The sequence below is a fragment of the Ylistrum balloti genome, unplaced genomic scaffold (genome assembly GCF_031769215.1).
Source record: "Ylistrum balloti isolate Yb309-2 unplaced genomic scaffold, AGI_CSIRO_Ybal_v1 Utg370510, whole genome shotgun sequence".
NCBI classification, from domain to species: Eukaryota; Metazoa; Mollusca; class Bivalvia; order Pectinida; family Pectinidae; genus Ylistrum; species Ylistrum balloti.
This window is the reverse complement of record NW_026782329.1, coordinates 532,057-553,628: the sequence shown is the minus strand read 5'-3', so window position 1 is coordinate 553,628 and position 21,572 is coordinate 532,057. Positions and strand designations below refer to the sequence as shown.

General features: G+C 36.2%; 1 protein-coding gene across 2 annotated transcripts; it reads left to right on the top strand.

Moving 5' to 3' along the window:
* Window positions 1-656: 656 nt before the first annotated feature.
* On the top strand, window positions 657-20,656 carry LOC132555696 (T-box transcription factor TBX2b-like). 2 transcript variants are annotated; one of them, XM_060220056.1, is made up of 6 exons: window positions 657-1,040; window positions 4,290-4,557; window positions 13,647-13,793; window positions 14,075-14,151; window positions 15,592-15,761; window positions 19,070-20,656. In XM_060220056.1, exons 1-6 carry the CDS (start codon window positions 691-693, stop codon window positions 20,161-20,163), a joined length of 2,106 nt encoding a protein of 701 aa, XP_060076039.1. In that variant the 5' UTR covers window positions 657-690; the 3' UTR covers window positions 20,164-20,656. The 2 variants fall into 2 exon arrangements, with proteins under 2 accessions (XP_060076039.1, XP_060076038.1); XM_060220055.1 differs by having other exon boundaries at window positions 4,290-4,566.
* The last annotated feature ends 916 nt before the right edge of the window (window positions 20,657-21,572 follow it).

Below are 21,572 nucleotides of genomic sequence, written 5' to 3'. Positions count from 1 at the left end.
ATTCGTATGATATGAAATAAAGTCGTCCCAGAGAGTGACGTCACAGTATCCCACGGTCCAACCTGTCAATCATTCAAATTTAAGTGTAAATCACCACCAGACCTTCTAGGTGTGTACAAAAAACCCATTTAAATAGAAACGGTGCATATTTACTGACCACAAGTGGACTAAAAGTTACATCCCACCGCATAAGACAAAAATTCGTTTGTGTGATAATTTGAGAACACAGTGGTGTTTTCTACGATGGAAAGTGTGTGCTGAGTAGATACTAAAACATGTTTACAGAGCGAGTGGAGAGGGGAAAAAGGGGCGGAGCTTCATGACAGGTCTACACATTACGGAGAGGCTCGGTCTGGCGCCGACACGACTGAAGGCCTGATCGCAGGTGGACCTGTCATAACTGCACTTTGCCTGGCGATCTGATTGGTTCTGAAACATGTTAAGTGACCAATCACGGCTTCCTACACATATGATAGTAAATAGTTTACTGTATACATGCCATATCTGAAGGCGGCTATACTTCAGTACTAACTTGGAGTATGTTAAAACACACGAAACGTGCTATTTGACCACACACCGGGTGAAGTAAGGATACACTATCGCACAGGAATACGGACAACGGTCCAATGTGGTGTTTACATACTGGTGTCCTAACATTTAATTAGTACAGGTGTATTCCCCCTAAAAAACATGATTTACCAAGGACCAAATCCGGATTTAGCCATGACGTACAATCCTTTTCTGCTTCACAGACCATCGGATTACACCTCCCTGTTGCAGCAGCATTACCTGTCATCCATGTCCCTTCCCATCCCAGGGGGCGTCCCCTCCTCAATCCTCCCAAAGCTACAACAGACCGTCGCTCGGTCGCCCCTCACCCCCGCGGATCTTCTTCATCACATGCACCCGAGACCGATCCGGAGTTTAGAACCTCCGGAACAAGATGTCCAGGATGATCCGAAGGTGGACTTAGAAGGAAAGGATATGTGGGAACAATTCCATAAACTTGGTACGGAGATGGTCATCACCAAATCCGGAAGGTCTGTATATTTTTTACCTTTTTATGTTGTATATTTGAGCCCCGAGAGAATGTTGTTGTAGAGCCCTTGGTGAAGTCTGTGTGTGGGTGGCCCAGTCTGGTACAAATCAGTGTCATACAACATCGACATTTACAGCCGTGTAACATATAAATAAAGCGACCTCTTAGCGAATCATTAACACAAGTCTTCTAATTATCGTCTCTATTGTGTTAATAATATACAGTACTTTATACAGTTTATACATTAATAACCGTTTAGTTTCAATTCAAACACAAAATTGTATAATCACAAATTCTCAGTATATTAAATTATATATTAAAATTTGCAATTTAACATAAAGCCGTCAAATTTTGATTGATTTTTTTATCTTATTTTATCGTGATGTCATTTTGAGGTAAAAATATTTCCTTTATCTTAAATACATGCTATTATCAGGACTGTCGATCGTCATGTTTCACACGATGTGTGGTATCAGAGGAGTAGTTTAATACACTTTAAAACTTATTAGTTTATCGTTTGAGTTGTGGCCACTTATAATCTGCGGTCAGCGCCGGTGAGACTCGCGGATTGTCAACATACTATATAACCTTGTACTTTGTATGGTGATAGTGACGTCCCGACACACTCGTTCAAACGCCAAGAGATATCTCAACTGTACTTCCCGAATATCAATTCAAGTGTACGAAATTAAAACAAAAACAGGATACGAAAATAATCTTAAATAGTTATGATTAATGCAAATGTTATCCGTAAAATTAAGAATTGCACCATTTGTTGATATTCTACTATAATATATCTACATAGTATCCACACGTATCTGTAGCTTAAATAAAATACATACAACAATTGCATAGTGATTAAAACATATCATTTACCGGGTTAAATACATTGTAGTAGGAAAATACTTGTAATTATAATAATACATATTTCTTAACATACTCTAGTATATATTTTAATATATGTAAGCATACAAAAGGGATTATTACAATTTTTCTTAATTTTCTATATATTGATATTTGTTGATTATAATTCTATTTCTTTCAATTCGGTTTTTTTATATTAATATGTAAACACCAGGAACCCCGCATCATTGATTGTTCATGCTTTGTCAGTTTTTCTCATTCAAATCTTCTTTGTGTCCCTATGTTTAATTATTTTAGTTAATATGTGAAGGATTAGAGGATTTATACAATTCCTTTAATATATGATTCTTAAATCTAATTTTACGTTTTTAAGACAAAATTACCTTTAACGAAAATAAATTGTTTTCAAACGTGTAATTAATGAGAATAAAGAGAAAATTAGAATTTTATAGATAAAGTTGTTCATAAACGTAAGCAGTGCCTAATTACATGCTGACTATATATAAATTTATGCAGGGTTGCTAAACGTGTTTGAAATTGTTAGGAAGGGGTACATTAATTATAGCTAATGACACGCTGGGTTTTAGGAATAAATCTGGATAAACCACCAAGAAGTCCCCGGAGTACTGCTAACAGATTGTCCTATATTTATCATATGTTCTTATCAATGGAGTGTCACAGAGCCCGTCCCCCGGGAAGAACCTACACACCTACCTAATCACCGGTACCAGCCCTCGGGTTGGACACACACACCTTCCTAATCAGCCTCTCGGCTACTTATCGTACTACCAACGATAACAATTATACCGTAAATTAACCTCATCTGTTTCTATAAGTAAAACTGGGCGATACGTTTCTCGCCGTCTTAAACAGATTAGTGTCAACTACACAGACTGTTCTGGTTTTGATAAAATTCACAGTTTGTCGCTCGTAATGCTTCTCCTCGTGTCATAATACTGTCGCCATACACATGTAACCAGAAATGATAGTTTTCTCCTTCTCTAATTATAACGCCCGGTAATTGTAAAAAGAAACAAAAATTCTCCCTTTCCATCAGATCTACGTGTTTTTGTTTTCCGTTATTTATTGCTACTGTACCGATGTTTGTGCCGTGCGTGTGTGTGTGTAGTATGAATTGTGATCCCGTCGACATATACAGTACAAACTCCATTTAATTAGCATACATCATACGGGAAATTATTTACGTAATGTTTCTTATTTATTTACTCAATTTTTTTTTGTGCTATTAAAAGTGGTTTGATAACAGATAAATTTTGACTGAAACATGATCTGTAATTAGATTCCCTTCTCTCCGTGATGACCCCCTCCATGGCTTGAATGTCTGAGGGGCCATGCGTTACACCCCTGTTATCGGGATCATACTTTTGTTGGCCGGATAATCAAGCTTATGTACTATCCCCCGTGTCACAGATATACTGATTGGAGAGACCAACAACTTCCGATTATATTCATCAACAATATGAATAACATTTTTCACGCTTTCATGTTTTCACATCTTAATAATAAAATCTGTGTTGTTTTCAATTAAAAAGCGAAGTTGCTATTTTTTCAAAGAAATGAAGTTGCAGTTGTGACATTTAATATTTACTTTGATAATTTTACTGACTTATGTTTAAAGATTAATTTATATAAAATACAAATTAAGAAGATACAAACATTGATATTTTATCAAATACAAAATATCATTCATAAATATTTCACCTTTGATGTTTATATTACAAAATTATATATATTTTAAACTAAAATTATTTTTTAACTTGTGTTAGATTTTCTTTCTTTATTGAACTTCATTATACAAACTTTCGTGAAGTAAAAATCAAATTAGTACATTTCGATTCCAAGCTAAAAATACATATTATCGATCATCATTTAGAATTATTCCAGTATAAAACAAGGCCAGGGTGATATTAATCACATGCCTAGAATTTAGTGAACCTGACATCATAATAAATTAATTCCTAGAGTAATAGAATATATGACAATAGGAATCTCAAGTAGTACATAATGCACAGTAACCCCTCCTCGTTCTTACTAACATTTAGTTTTAGCTAGCATCAATTATAAACAAGGCGAATCTTACCATAGCCCTTTTAAAACCTCTTTATAATATCTTACAAAGAAATGACGAATTGTTTTTCTGACCTTCTATAAAATATTGATCATTTGATATTGTATTATTTATTCAATTACTGATTCATTTACACTATATGTGTTTATCCACTTTGCTGTTTTGATATTTCACTAAACCATCCTGACATATTTTATATTAATTAATCACTATCAGACAAGCGAAATTATAAGAAACAAGACCCCATGATTACCTGGCAAATTCTCAGGACAATATATATTTTTTTTTCATTTTTAGGCGGATGTTTCCTCCTTTTAAAGTACGTGTATCTGGCTTGGACAAACGAGCCAAATACATCTTACTGATGGACATCTCGGCGGTAGATGATTGTCGCTACAAGTTTCATAACTCACGCTGGATGGTGGCCGGCAAAGCGGATCCGGAAATGCCAAAACGGATGTACATCCATCCCGACTCTCCCAGCACCGGTGAACAATGGATGCAAAAAGTCGTCTCCTTTCACAAACTCAAACTCAGCAACAACATATCCGACAAACATGGGTTTGTAAGTACAGTAAGTCAATCTTAATACTCTTTATTAATTAAGTGTTATAGATGGAATATTCATTAATGTGTGACACCTGAACTCATACGGATTAGTAACGACATATCAAAATTTTGAATTGTGATAAAAAAAATATATATGGATATTTCTGTTTAAATTAAATCATATGATATTTTTTACTCAAATTATTAAATCGGAAAAAATACTTTACTGGGTTACACACTTGAATCAATTGACTCGAGTGCAATACCGTTAATGTTTTAAAGGCAATTAGTAACTCTTTATGTCAGTGGAGTATGATAGTTCTCGTAGACCAATTAAGGCCCCTCGTTAGATAACGCCCGAGAATGACTGAATGGTGCAGATGGTGCAGAGGCCAGGTTAGGCTTTTAACGGCAATCAAAAATCCGTACATCGCTTTCCTCGTAAGTCGCGTGTACTCCAAACCTGCCTTTGTAACCGAGGACAAAAAGACCCTTAGTAACAAATAGGTAGGAGTACCGTGCAGAAAAAAATACTAAGCGAATTTAGTCCTACATGCTAGCCATGTAACACTTTAGACCGCTTGATAGAACCCGAGATTGGTCTGATGCAAACTCGGATAACTGCACTTCAAAGCGTTCACCCAGTCATCAAACTGGCCATCACACGCCAGCCTCATCAACAACACCCTAGTCAAGTAGCGTTTCTCAGTATTCGTGCGAAAAATACGTAGAACAAACAACAGCCAAGGTATGCTATCTAGAACCGTGTTCCGTGTCCAGTCGAACAGTTATAATGTTTATGTTCCGTAAAGAGCAGAGTTGACGAGGTTTAAAATTTCGTGTTGTGTACAGTTGACCATAATTTTCATTATTAATTTCACTCTAGAAAAGTTTGACGTCAATAAAATGCCCCAGTGTTGTTAGAATTAAAGTAATTTCATTATCTTGTGAAAGACTTATCACGTATCCGCTCTATTTATAACTATCCATTATTATGTCAGTATCATAATGTAATTTTCACTAGTTTATTTCAAAAACCGGAATGATTGTGTGGAGATGTTGTGTGATACGTTAGGGGGTCGGTGATTGAGAGGGTGCCACCGAACACGTAGATCGCTCCTGATTAGCTAGATTTGTCTCTGAATTTACTGAATATTCATGTCCGCTCGCCAGAAAACATCGCCCACCTGCCCGCAACTAATTATAATTCAAAAGAAAGATAATTAACTACATCTTAAAATCAATAGGAATCTGCATATATCTCTCGGCGTGGTGTGAACAGAACATGTGTTCCGTTGTGATGTTGCGTGCTAGGGCGCGAAGAAATCGAGCACTGGTCACTGTAGTGATGGAGTCGGACTGCGGATTGAGGTGTCGCAGTGTCCGCAATTACAACAATGAGGCCACCGGAGGGGGTATAGCACGCACAACAATACATGTAATGTAATTATTGGCGTTAGGTCATTGATAAAGGCAACAAACAGCTGCATCTGGCACCAGTCGCAACCGTTTTACACTTCACCAAGGCTCGTGTAAACAGTTCCACCACTAATGATCAACGCGAGATTTCATTTAGAGTGATGTGTTAGAATTAAATAAGAAGATTTTTTTTATCTCATATTGCCGGAAAATTAGTTTTAATATGTCAGTAACAAGGAATTGATGCGGTCCGCCGCGGGATGGGTTGTGTAATGTAGAGATGAGACGATACTGGTATCAACCTCCCGTCTTTGTCTCAGCATTGCCGTTATCACCAACGGATCGTGATCGAACAGAAAACGGGCACTTTCTCCACTTCTCTTCCCAAATTACTCGCCGTTACTGTTTTAATGTGAGCATCTGGTCCCAATTATTTCCGGATCAAAGAAAATATTCATATTTACACATATCGAGAGTGACAATTTTTCCGGAATGGATAGCCCGGCTTTGAAATTTAGACACTGCCAGGATAAAAAATGGAGATAGAACCTTATCAAGCTGTGATGATGTAATTAAGCTTACCCAAGACAGCTTCCGGGGAATAAACCCGACAAATATAAAAACACCAATCTTAATAAGTCTGTTGAAATATCCCTTTGATTGTGTTTAAGTGCGATACCTATGCTAATTAGTGAGGGGTTGAATACATACAAACATTTTATGTTTATTACAAGAAGGGCAGGGCACAGGCCAGTAAACATCGCCTAAGAAATTCCGTTAAAGAAATGTGAAATTCCTTACGTGCAAAAAACAAATTTAGATTAAGAAAGGATTTTTAGGTTTAAACAAGAAATTGTGAACAGAAAGCCAGCAAAAGGTTTCTGAAGATGTTTATCATTGGAGTAGGTGCCGGAGTTGTCGCTCAAGTGACAGAATTTCAAACTTATGTGATTGTACACAATTGACTCGTGCTGGGCCTCAATATTCACCGAGAAACAATAACATCTCTGTCCAACAGGCGATAAAAAGCTTTTGAAATATGCTGAATATGTGTCAGAATAATTCAATTAACTAAGTAAAAGATTACATATGGTGACTGAGGCCTGACGTACTCAATAGTAAAAAACATATAGTACTGTAGTGGACACCGTCAGATCATATTACTTTATATATAGCACTGCTGTATGTGCAAACTGTTTGATTCATTAAGAATTATCTTAAAAACGAATATCAATAATAATTGTCACAATCATCAATCTTCTACATTAAATGGTTATAATAACTTATCGATCACAGAAAATCTAGAATGTTTGCTAATTCCGTGTTATAACAAATATTCACACTACCCGTAAAACTGGTCATGGAATTGTACTGAAATCTCGGTCTTTTTCTTAATTTTATGAAAAGAAAAAATTGCCAGTTTCGTAGTTTGGGGGAAAATGAGTACGTGATGACAATTGTTTGTTTTAAGATAATTTAAAACATAATTTTTAAATACAAGTAAAGCAGACGTGGCTGAAGTTTTTACCGTCTGTGTTCTTAGCCTAGGCAAGTGATCTGGTTAAATTAGTAGGCATGTGTATACGTATGTCAGGGACATGTCTTGGATGACATAACTTTCTGATTTAGGATACCTGTAATGTAATTAACATATGTACACTCCACCTGAGCAGCGCTGTCATCTTTACCTGTATGTGTACTGGCATGCTAGGGAATGATGTGGCCCTTAGAACTGAACGGGTCAGGTCCTAAACCCGACATCTCGGACATATCTCAGGACTGAAGGTGTTTTGATGTAGTAGGGTGGCACTGACCACTGGTCAGATCTGTCCGAAAAGTCGCCAGCCAGACTGGTGACCAACACTTCCGAACAATGTGTGATTAACGATGGACAGGTCGCTAGACTTATGTCAAATAACGCCAGGTTCCGGGGTGACAGGCCTATATTCTATATGTAATACTAATACTACATATATTCATACATCTAAATTATAGATTTCATATCAAAATTCGTAATGCTGAGTCGCCCGCAAACTCACACACGTGTGTGCGAGCTTAGTCGTCTCTGGATGTGTGTCAGTGGTACATCGACTTGTATCCGGAAATTCTTTCATTTTCGATATTATTACATAAAGGTTGAAAAAAAGAACAAATACTACAAAGTTATCCGTTTCTGGTTCTAAACAAGAATGATGTCAGTTGTAGTTGCATTTATGAATTCAACTAATTTTTAAAACTGAAAAATAAAAAAAACAATTATGATTAAAGCGTATCGTTTTGGCACTTCTACATTCGGATAAGATTTAAAAAAGCTTATTTGCAGAATTTATACCATATATTTAAACTTTAAATAAAAATTCATTTAAAAAATAAAGGACATTAAAGGGAATAAAATATTGAAACGTAAAAAGAACCCTTTTTTGAACAATTATTAAAAGGGACGTATATTATATTTTTAGATTTTAAAAGATGAAAATTATGTTGATTAAGGCAAAACTGCAGACGAATCTTTTTCTTTTGCTGTTTTAGGTGAATTTACACTCATTCCATGTGAGTGAAATCATTCCCGTGAACTGTACATGTTGGTTTATAAGGCAGAAAGAGACATTTAAATCCTAGACTTTTTGTTAAAATCTATAAAAATAATTAAGTTTTATAAATTTTTCAAATATCAGTAAATAATATTTAAGTGAAGTTTATTACACTTAATCTGAAGTTTAGATTTAGACATAATTTATGTTGTTATCATTGTATAAATAAGTTTAACATTAAATATTATCACTTTAAAATGGTGTAAAATATCCATACTCTAAGCAGGTTAATAAACATGTTCATTGATAAACTTATAAACATGACGAATAGGTACTTGAAATCCAACTAGCACAGTTTATTGTGGATAGGGAAAAAAGGTGTATTTTAAAAATACTTAAATAGAGTTTTTTTCTTCTTTCTACCTTCAAATTAATATTTTTTATCATTGAGTAAATGTTTTAGTCATTATTTTTCACTTTTGTAATTAATATACACAAAGTTAGAAATATTCTATCCCTTAATTTAAATATTATTATGACTATTTTACACTCTTGTTGAAAATACCCATTTATACTTTTTGAAATAAATGCTTTGTACGAATTTAAGAATGAAATTCCACATTTATATTTTATATAGGCCAGATAAAATTATATTTTCAAAATAATCTATACTTATATAATGAAATTTTTAACCAATCATTTATATGTTTATGATATAAAAATGACCAATTTTAACCAGGCAATTAAGGTCTGTAGAATAATATTCTATTTCAATAATTTAGATCTATATAATTCATTATAAAGGCCTGGGCTATTCATATAAAATTATTTATGATACTAATGAGTTGATAACAGGTATTTTAATTAAATATTCTCACAAACAAACCGGTGATATATTAATGTTCCATGTGTAATCCAGGAATGGAAAAAATATTCTAACAAAAGATTTGTATGTAGCCTTTATCACAGGATAGATTTGTACAAAATCTCAAAACTATGAATAGGATATTCATTTTATAAGTGCCTATGTTATTTATGCATAAAATACATTAATATAAACCATTGTACAGAAAAAATACTTTCCTGTATTTCACTTAGTAGAATCTTAAGTTAAAAAAGGATAAAAAGGTTTATATCAGATAGAAATTTATGAAGAACTATAGAATTTTAGTACATGAATTCTATGTCTTAATGACCAGACCTTGAAGAGACGCGCCGGTGACATGGAGAGGTTCTGTAATTTGTCCACTTTACAAAACCTGCACTCTGTGTAGACACCTGATAGGGAGGGAGGGACCGCATCACTGCGCTTGTCAATAGGGATAATATGACTGCCTATTGTCCAGCAGCGAGTGGCCCCTGGTCAAGATTGGCCACAGTAACACTAATAAGTCAGTCGTCCAGTCATTGGTTGGGTGGTCCTTGCTTATGAATATCCAGTGACCAGGCAGATGGCCGTAGTCCAACAATGAACAGGATTTTTACTGCTGGAATCAATACGAACAGTATTGGCGCGTTTTTAATATTTCATATTAAATTATCGTCAATTTCGTACACATCAGTTCAAAATATAATGAATGCTAATTAGAGAAGGCATCTCAGGATAATCCATTAGGATATTTTATAACTTCAGTTTCATGAACTAACTGTTCTTCGTAATTTCACAGAAAAATAAAATTCGTAAAAAAAAAAGAAATACGAAACGTTTCTCCATAAATTTCAGATATCCAATGTTCAGCCGTCTGAATCTAGATACTGAATGTTCATTTAACTGTGACAGAAATCGAATGTTCAGTTATTTTCAGGTATCATGCCGTGAATATTATTTTTCAGTCTGTTATCGAATGTGTATTGTTACTTGTTAGGTAGTATTGTCGGAATACCAAACAACAACACTCGTACAACATCTCAAGAATATGGAACCATTCCATTTTAAAACCGTTTTCTAGCAGCTTTCAGTAAGCTAGATACGAGAAGAAAGAGTTGAAGCCTTACAGGAAGTGGTTTTGGGAGACACACTCAGACCTGTTTAGAACCACACACCAAAATAATTTCAGGCCTTCATAATAACTTCTACATTGAAGTCGTATACTGAATCGGCTTCAAATGCAAAATTCGATAATAATGGACCAAACATGCTTTTTAACTGCCGTTTGAAGAGAGTTTTATGAGATCATCAATTGATACGAAAATATCCAAAAAATAAGATTCAACTAATTAAACACTGATCAAAATATCTGTTTATAAAAGTACATATTTTTTGTAGTAATTTGATCATATTTAAACTTTACGATATATGATACGGGGTGGTATTGAATTTCTACTTTAGATCATATTTTGTTTTAATTCTGAGAAACAAAATGGTATTTTGACGAACTTTTTTGACAGAATCCTTGTACATTAAACAACGTCTGGTGTCTGGGTGTTTGAGGGTTGATTTAGACCTCGTTCTCTCGTCGTTTCATCTCCCCCTTTAGAACAGTTCTGTACTGTGCTTCTGAGTGTGGATTGGCCGCATTTAGTCTTTCGGCGCCATGGCGAGTGGCTAATTGTTCGCCAGCTCTTGCAAAATAAGAACAGTCAACTTAAACATGCATTGTACAGTCAGTTATTTTCTTGTACGTTTTTGATGCATAAAATGTCTTGAAAACTATTGATTAGTGATAATTGTTCAAGTCATCTGTGAAACAATTAAGATAGTAATGAAATACAGTTTGCCTTTTTAAATTAAATAACTATTAGGTAAATGATGTATACATGTTTGAAGCTATTCAGGCTTGGCCCCTAGGTCCAAGGCTGTATATCATAGCCCCATCTATTGCTCAACCTCAGCTCGAGCCTTTGTCAGACAGCCCTATCCAATTTTTGCCCCAGGGCATTGTCAGCTTTAATCAGCAATCATGCATTGTGAAGAGGGAGAGACTAAAAAAAAGTGCAACGACGGTCGAACCAATACGGACAACCGGCAACTTCACACTAGACTGAATAAAAAGACAGTAAAAATACACACAAAATATGAAATAAATTTTAAAAAATATAGATTTTTAAAACGGTTTCAATTTCTTCTGTCACAAACGGTTTTCTTGACATACCACGGACTTAGATACCTATATAAAAGTTCGTGAACATAGAGATAAAATGTGAGAATTAAATCTTATGTAAACGATTAAAATTTTATTAGTTTTCAAATAGAAACAGGTCCCAATGAAGGTACAGTGTATTTTTTCACGCCAAATGATGTATTGCGGTTAGACAAATATGATATACTTATATAACAGTCTTGTTTTTTTACAATCCAATGCATTTATTACGAGTGAAGAAAACATATTTTGGTGGAATAAGCATCAGAAACGCCCAAAACGATTGGATCTTTCATTAAGAAATATGCCTAACTCGTTAATTACTACCACTAGAAAGTGCATGTTGCAAACTTTGAACAGCATCCGTGGTAACAGGCTAAAATACGGCCTGTCACAAATACGTCTGTGGTCAGTCGTTGTGTTATTACGAGGCGTTAACAGTGAAGGGGATATATAATGTGTTAATTATAGGTTTGGCAGACTTATCGATGTAACAATTGTTTTGATATGTTTCTCATCAAAGCTTTAAAGGAAATGAATTCTTAGTCTTATGGCAAAGAAATATGGACAAAAACGAAAGCAAAAATCAAGAAATAATTCCTACAGATATTTGTGAAAACATTCAGTCTTAATTTGGACGAAAATGGAATAAAAGAAGTTATAAATTACTTCGTTTTTTTTTATGCATGTTAATATCCGTGCATTTTTTTATGGCATATATGAATAATGTTTAAACAAATTTTTTAGAACTTTTTTTGACAGTATACAAATTTCTGAATTATCATAATCTTGATAACTTTCTTTACTTACCTAGTCTACATGTCGCCGACAATGAATCTGTCAACCGAGATCGCCATATTTGTATTTGAATTAGATCGATCAGTGATAGGTACTTTATGAGAGAAAACATTCGGATGCAAATAAAAATAAAAAAGTTCTGACCACTGTTCTGTGTGATCCTTGGGGCTTTGGCTGACAAATAATCTACAATTTAGAATAAACAGTCTCTAGGCCTTGTTGTAAATATTGCCAACAGCATTGGCACTCGTTGACGACAAAGACCATTGTACATATGGATTGTGATAATATTTTGTAGCGGCACTTAATTATATGTTCGTAGCTGGCTACATGTGTGATGTAATTAATTAAGAAACACAGGTGCAAACTGCATCACCTTTGAACATAGAACCTGGCCTTGTCCCGCAGCATAGGGTAAGCGATAACCTGCCAAGATAACAACTTGTCTGGCGCTCTCAAATCACAACCTCACAAACCACTGCTAATTGAAAACCGTCATTGTATATGGGCTCTCTATTAGACTTTGATTTCGTTTTCTTCAGTCAAGACATTTTGTTTTATTTCTTACATCTTTGAGATTTAATGTCTAACATGACTGCATGATTTCAATTTTTGATCACAGGTAGGCCTACTAAAAAAATATTTAATTTACACACACAAGTCTTATAGCGCGAAACACCTGCACGATTACTTTTGTTTACTCTCTGTTCCATAACACATCACCTCAATAATTAAATTAATAAATAGGGTGTTCAAAAGGAATGTAGATCTGGTAATAGATGTACGATACCTTATCTCAGGAGCTGATGTCGAGATGTTTTTTACCTGTTCAGGTGTATACTTGTAATCTCAGTTTTAACACTCGCTTTTATTAGTAACTTTTGTGAGGTTATTTGTACTTTAGAAAAAACCCACGTGAACTTGGGAAACGGTTTTTCTGTCCCGTTGGATAATATATTAATTATTAATTAACTGCATTTGTTTCGACTGTCGTGGAAACTATCCTGATTAATTTCAGACACAAGTAATTTAATTATTAATAGATCCCACGGGAATGAAAATGTACATTATTTAGTACTTAACAAAGAATCTGACAACAAATGTAAGGTGGGGTCAGAGATTTACAAATTTGATTTAGAAACACACCGCAAATGAATTTCCCTCATTACCGTCTAATCGACTTGCTTTAAATATAGATGAGTCTATTTACACGGTAAATCACATATGATTTTTACACGATATTTTGCTCAAACCTGTTATATTTTAATATTTTTCAGACAATTCTGAATTCCATGCATAAGTACCAGCCTCGTTTCCACTTGGTACGTGCCAATGACATCCTTAAACTGCCCTACTCCACATTTAGGACATACGTGTTCAAGGAGACAGAGTATATTGCAGTTACAGCCTACCAGAACGAAAAGGTAGTTATCGAAATTCAATATAAAAAGGAATAACATTTTCATATTTAAAATCACTGTGTTAAACACACAATGTCGTTCACCTTTCTTCAACCAGGACAATAAAATTGAAAACTACAAAGAAAATGTAATTTTATTATACAACTTCTCTTTTATGAACAACACTACCAACTCATTTTATTTTGTTTGACATTCTTATTAACTTTTTTTTATAGTTTTATTAGAAATCAAGTATATATGCATAAGAATAAAATGATTTAGATGCATGAATATCCATGTTACAGATAACACAACTGAAAATCGACCATAATCCGTTCGCAAAAGGATTCCGAGATACCGGAAGCGGAAAGAGAGAGAAAAAGTAAGTCACCTTTGAACCCACCTTTTTAATCACCGTACGTAAGGACATGTAACGCTAGAGTAACCAGACCCATAAAAGGACACTATCAATAGCAGACCACACATTGAATTGATTTGTCAATATTACCGGAGGCACATCTCGGGGATGGGACCACACTTGAGTTAATTTGTGCATGAGAGGGTAGGTACGAGAGAGGTTTCACACTAATTCGTCTGTTTTCTTAATACTGACACGGGTAGGGTAAACAAACCACAAACTTGTGTGACAATTCAATTTGACGCCGTGGTTGTCAGTTATTGTATACCTGCTCACACCTTATTGTACACTGGACGACATGCATTTGATGGAGACTGATGTTAAGCTCCAGGCTAAAGCACTGTAACGGATACTCTGGACCTTTGAACGACAGCTACAGTCCTCTCTAATAAAGACCGACCACCTCTGTTCCATACCTGACCTACCCGGTTAATTATACCTGTAACTTACCACAATAAAGTATTCTGTTCCTGTTAACGTCTTACTCCGGGCTGGCGAAGACACTCCTCGCCATGTTACCTGTAATAGAGACCCTACAGTATGTAGGGGTTTAAGGTGTCGCCAATATAACGCAGACAATGTATCATACTTCATCACGTTTCAATGTTACGACCATAAAACGATGAAACGATCCACCTGTGATCAAAATAGTGAGTTTTTTTAATCGAACAGAACACAATCACATGGCGTCATTTTTATGTAGTAAATCAAAATTCCTAAAAAAGTTTTATTAATATCTTTATAAAATTATAAGTGTGTTTTATCCCTACAACATAAAGCGTAGCATTCCACCAAACCAAGAAAGTAGATTGATAATGGCCATTATTATGACTCCCGTCAAACCCTTTCTACAAGTGCTCCAGGCAGTTTCACGTCTTCCAATAGACATATTGGGTACAAAGGATTCGATAAGGACCTGAGAACTGACGGATGACTCGTGCCACTACCATTACTCAACTGTGTGTGAATGGGGAGAGGAGGGCTGACATAGCGTAGAGTCCGGTTCGTCGTTACCCACCGGGACATGTGCCCCGTGTAATAGGGAAATGTTAGAAATAGTTACTGGGATTACAAGGACTATCAAACTTTGTTTTGGTGGCGACTGGGCATAGGCAATATGGCCAGAGCGTCACGAGGGGTGCCAAAGTTTGTGTGAGTTTATCTCTTTACAAAGGCCACCCTCTCTAACTAGCTCGGTTGCTAGCCAGAAAATTGCTACCAAAGGACCCTCAATGTAATGTCTCGTCGAAAGTCTAGCTTTATTTACAACCATTTTAGTTTTAGTGTAAAACTTTTCAATCAAATGCTAAGACCAAAGAAAACAGTTCAAACCCTTCATTTCACCGCGACCTTCCCTATGTAAACCAATTGCTCTTAACAATGATTTAACGTGGTTATTTTCAGACGTTTGATGTTACAATCTTCCCAGCAACCCTCGGCAGTGACACCGGACGGTCGCAGGGACGACGTACACAGCGAGGAAGAGGACGATGCGGAAATTTGTGTTGACGATCCGGATGATGGACTTGACGATATGGATTCGGTTCCCACAATGAGCTCTCGAATCATAGAAGGTATGTATACATTCAACAGATCACATTGCCTTAAGTAAATCGGTAAATATATGGGCGTGGATCGTGAATTACTCGCGGCGCCTCTCTGAGGCGTGGAGCTGAGTACTTGTCTTATTGTGCAAACATTAAGGGACTGTGATCCGGAGATTCCTCACTGGTTGAACAAGAAAATGAAGAGTCGCATGAAATTGTGTTTTATATACCCAACACTGCCAGGAAAACTTGTTTTATGACATATCTTAAATCACCTAACGATTGATTTTAAAAAAAGTAATTTTATATTCGAATTTAAAACATTTAATTTTCAAGAAAACCACAAAATCAACCTTAATTGCAAATGTTCGGCATTTAAATCTACTGTAGAAAGGCAATGCTGTATTTACTTAAAGGTTTTTATATTCATGAAAGATACTGTTCATTCGTGAATATAAACATAAATATTTTTTGACATTGTATATCCTGGTTAGAGTGACGAGGTGGAAGTAAACATATTGACGCGTTCTTTACAAAGGAATGTCGTCTTTTTGTTTTCGAGAAATCTCACAAATGTAGACTTACACCTGTAAATCATCATGTAATGCGTTTTAATTCGTTCTTGTTAGAGCTTGGTAGGCTCTTTGCTAAATAAGCCAGCACACACTGGCTGTAGGTTTATAACATTTGAACGAGAAAATGTGTTATTTGATGAATTCAATATTTTGTTATGTAAGCAATAATGAGAATTATTGGAGATCAGTTCCGTAATTCCATGTGTATGAGAGTGTGGCCTCTGACCCCGGGGCCCCGGGACATGACGGGTTTAAAAGACACTCAGATAACCCGCTCTGTCTGGCGTCGCCGACAAGTGTGCAGTGTATCAGTCGTGAAAGTGTTTCTGCGTTAACCCTAACGTAATTGTAATTTCGGTATGGAGCCGAAATGTTGTTAAGAGATAAAGCCCTGACGGAGCAGATACGCAGGGCGACAATTATGGGCAATTGAAAAGATATACATCTAGAGAGAAAGTCGTTCACTTGTTGACAGTGCGACCCGCCAATGTTGATACCTATACTTTTAATTATACTCGCCACTGATCACGTAACCCCATCGCATCTACTTATAACTGACATTCACCAGAGATCGTAGGAACTGTCGCGAAAACTTGCACCCACCGTCGGCATAGGAATTCCCATATCTATCACAGTAAATAGTCCCGGCATTTAGGGGAGTATTTAGTCTAGGCGGATGTTCTTCCGCGTTCGCACTTGACGTGCGCAGTGAAGGCAATATGTGTGGTGAATGGCGTGCTTATCATGACAGTCCTGTCTACCTCTGTCAGGCTCCGACACTTTTTGACAACACGATAACAACTTAGAGTTCCAACTCTATTACTATTCCTGTGCCGTACACTTCAATTTCGATAGACCCTGTGTCCCTGCCGCTGCAGTCACAAATTACTCCACGGCGTCAAAGTAGGGCCTATCACCAGATCACAGCGAGATAGTGCTCTTTACTGAAATTATGTTTATTTATTTTTGGCGATAAACGGGTTTGTTTACCTAATTACAGTCATTATGTGATAGAAATATTTGGTTTATAAAAGATAAATATATACCAGTTGGAAAAACATTGCAATAGAAATTATATATATTGGGATGATTTTAGGTAAAAAGACATGAATCTTGCTTATTGTTATAAATAAAAAATATAATTGATTTTCTTTCATTTTGATTTTCGTTGCCATAGGAAAACATTTGTCATATTTACCAAATTCCAAACATAAAACTCTTTAATTAAAACCCTTTGTGTAGATATTATGTTTATTATTATTAGGGTAATTTGTAGTTAGTACACGTCTTCGTGGCTCTTACTTTTGGAATGGGCTTTCAGCTGATGATTCAACTTGCCGTTTGAGTAACGGTAAGTATCCCATAAACCTGAAAATAGGATTAGGCGTTAGGTGGAGTAGAGATCGTGATATGTCGGGCTACCAAGTTGTTTTACGTAAGTGTTTATGCTCGATATAAGGGGATAATGTTGGTGATAATGACTGGCCTGATAGTTTGGTTTGTTTGTGTCCGGTTAGGTGAGCTAGGGATTACTTACATTTTATCATAACTCTGTCAAACTTGTAGAAATCTTATCACACCTAATCACGACCCGCTAAAAGAACTCGGCTAATTTAGATAACATTGGATATTTAACGAAAACTTGACAGATCCTTTAATCGATGATAATTATGAACCAATTTTACTTAAATCGTACAAACACTGTTTTCAGAGGGCTAGAATGTCGGAAACGATTCAAATTTTATCAGAGTATTTGTACAAACGAGGATAAGAAAGTAAACAACAACAATGGTGTTAGATTTCTCGACCTATCGCGTCAAATGTGATGTAACGGCTGTTAACCTCTGACCAACGTCTATATAGGAATGTGTCGTTCTGTGAACCTCCCTATCAACATTTCAATGTTGTCATAGTGAGAGATCAATCCCAGAACAAAAAGTCATCAAAGCAGTTGGACAACAGTGAGTCCGACAGGGTTTAATTAATTTTAAGGTTGTTAATCTTCAGACAAATATACAAAACCTACGGTTGTTTCACTTATCGTCAGACATCTCACCTATCAGACTTAAACTTTAAAATGATGAATTGCAATAAAGACATTTCTACTTTCATATATAAAGACATTAAAAAGATAAAATCGTCCGTGTAAACATACCGCTAAAGAAATGGTGTCCCATGTCAGTTGATAACGATCACACCAGAAATTACTTTATTCAAACATTTCAATACAGAAATTATAAAACCCCGAAGCGGCATCTAACGGAATCATTAAAAATTGTATTTTTTTCACATTTCATCTTTTGATAAAGCGTCTTTTGAAATAAACTGACGCATTGCTCACTGTAGGTGTCGGCGGGAGAAAGGCGACTGCACGGGGCTGTATAATACAAAGAATACCACCTCTTAATACACATTGTCAACGGATGGCACTTGCTTTGTCAACTCATTTAACTATGTCTATATAGACAGTCTCAGACAATAATTGAGTTTACGTGAAAGGCGGTGACGTCTATTCTTGTAAGACTGACAAGAGGTGTGAGACGGAGGTAAACAGTGAAGAGTGTTTGTGAGGTGTTACAGTATGATGTAGACAGACCACCTTACTCGCTAATCTTCTGCTCTGAACTTTAACACTTTAACAATGGAACAAGTAGCAGAAAATCAATTAAAGGTCGTAAAACGAAATTAGATTCAAAATGAACACACTTTACATGATGTTTGGATTGAGTTATTAAACAAAATAAAACTTGTGTATTTCAGAAGCTCAACGACTTAGGGCTGAAGAGACACTGACACGACAGGCTCTCGAGCGTCCTTCGCCATCCCCTGTACTGGAATCGGACACTGGTAGTGACCATGAATCAACTGCTGCGTCTATTCAGGAATCCAAAAGTTTGGAAACTCGAACAACACCGACGTCATCGCCGGAACCAGTTGACACGTCACTTGTTCATACACAACCAAAAGACTTCTTTTTACGGCGTGAAGAACATTCAACTCTCGCCGAATCACGGGACGCTCAATGCGACTCATCACGTGACCGTGAAATATCATCTGAGAAATTCCCGACAGAAGAAAGACTTTCTCCTCCCCAGTCAGAACAGGATCGATCTCCTCACGGCTCTCAAGGACGCGTTTCGAAGTCCCCAGAGAGGTCTTTCCAAGAACATAGTCATTTTGCGACCAAAGATCACACCAGTCCTCCAAATGTCACAGTCATCCAACCATCTGTGACACATCCAATATTTCCATACCTGTATCCGTACAACACATCAGCATCCTCATTACCATATCCCATGAGTCATTTGTTTTCGGGAAATACGTCACTTCCGACAGCACTGCCATTTCTTCCTACCTCAGGACACACGGACCTTAGTAGTAGTTTACCTCATACGCATCCAAGTGCGCATGCGTTATCTGCGTTAGGTCAACTTCCGTTTCCTGGTCATCCATTGTTGCAATCGAATTATTCTAGTCTGAGTCCGTCAATGAACGCTGATAGTGCACTGTCTCCGCCCTCATCTTTAGGACCAATCTTTCCATCAAGGAGTAGCCCTCGATTTACCCCTTACTCTCTACCTACCACAAACACTACCATAGCAACGAGTGCGTCGCCAGGTGCGGCGTCGGGCCTCCATATCAGTGCTCACTCTCCACCCCATTCATCCAGTGTCGGGATCACTCGACCTTCACCTATACGGCCACGTAGTCCGTTGTCTTCACGCATGCCTCGCCACATTTCTCCAATAGCAAATCCAAACAGTGAACTCAAAAGCATCGAACGGATGCTTAATGGTTTGGAAAGGAAACGGCTGGCCAATCGCGAGAGGCAGTCTATAGGCAGTGCTAATTGAAAGGTTTGGTGGTGACAATGGTGAGTAGCACCGACCCTTACTCTGACCATGGTCATGTTTACGCCGATTATCCTGGGTTCATGCGGTACCACATCAAATAACGGCGAGTGCCGGACAATCGGATGGCTGAAGGCTGGTAGTTACCAGTAGGATTTACAGCATATCAGTGAGTGGATTACAATGGACACGAGTAGATCATGTTTCATGGTTTCACTCTATGGACTCAACACTAGTACTGTTTGAATTAATCTGTTCCATACCGCGGGTGCATTCAAGGACTGTGTCGTTCAGACTCTTGCAATGTACAGAAAGTAGTGCTGTTTCCATGGAAACGATTTTGTCTGCAAATGTGTGCTGTACAATAGTGCAAGTGAATTCCACAACCGTTAGTAGCTGAGTTAGAGCTGCTAGGCTACACAGAGTCAGTTAATTTATTTTATACAGTTAGATATTAAAATGTAATTTGATTAATGTTATTATTATGTTTAACATGTTTTGTGTTGCGACAGATTAAGAGATACGCAATATTATTATACTTCAATAGTAATTTCAATTATATGGGAGCAGTGCAGTTACCGATAAAGGAGATGTGTGTTTAGAACTATATTTTAAACCCACTTTCTCCTTTGACGTCTGATTGGTTGGTGGACCGTGAGGTCATTCGTCTTTTCTCAGGTATATCGTTCTAATTGTATTGTTTGTCTTTCACTGTATTCTTTTGTTACACGAGTATATGATATTTTACTTTGATCTCAGACGTATCTTGTTTCGTTCTTTATGTTTTATGTTTGTTCTCAAACTTCTTTCTCAAAATCATTTTGTTGTTTTGTTGGACTAGAAATGTGTGCAAAGTGTTGTTAACAAATATCACATTTAAGCTGATGCTTAAACAGTTGCATTGAATATTTACTTCTAAATATTTATATTTAACTGTTTTAGTTTTCAGTGTTTATGCTTATCGTATTTTTACCAATACATTCTAATTTCAATTTAAAAAGGAGTAAACAACTGTTCTGAAATTAGAAAATTTTCATATGCTTTAAAATGAAAATAAACTTTCATTAATGTGTGAACCTATTTAAATTTCGGTGTTTTATGAAAAAAAGGCGCGTAAAAAATATTTCTTATAGATTTTCCGACCTCATTCCTGGTCTGCTCTGGTTTGGGCCATCACTACTAATTCCTTGTCTTGTTACCTCTACGTGTGCTTGTTCTACCTGTTGCCAACAAATGTTACAAATATTTCATTTTCTGCAAAACGTATTAAGAAATACAATAAAATGTATTTGAAAATATGTTTTTGTATTTGTGCTTGTTTTTACTTTGTAATCAATGCAATCCATGGACCTTTAAGTATACATTATATTTGGTCTTTACGTTGACTCTGTTAAATGCTGCCGTCGTTATTT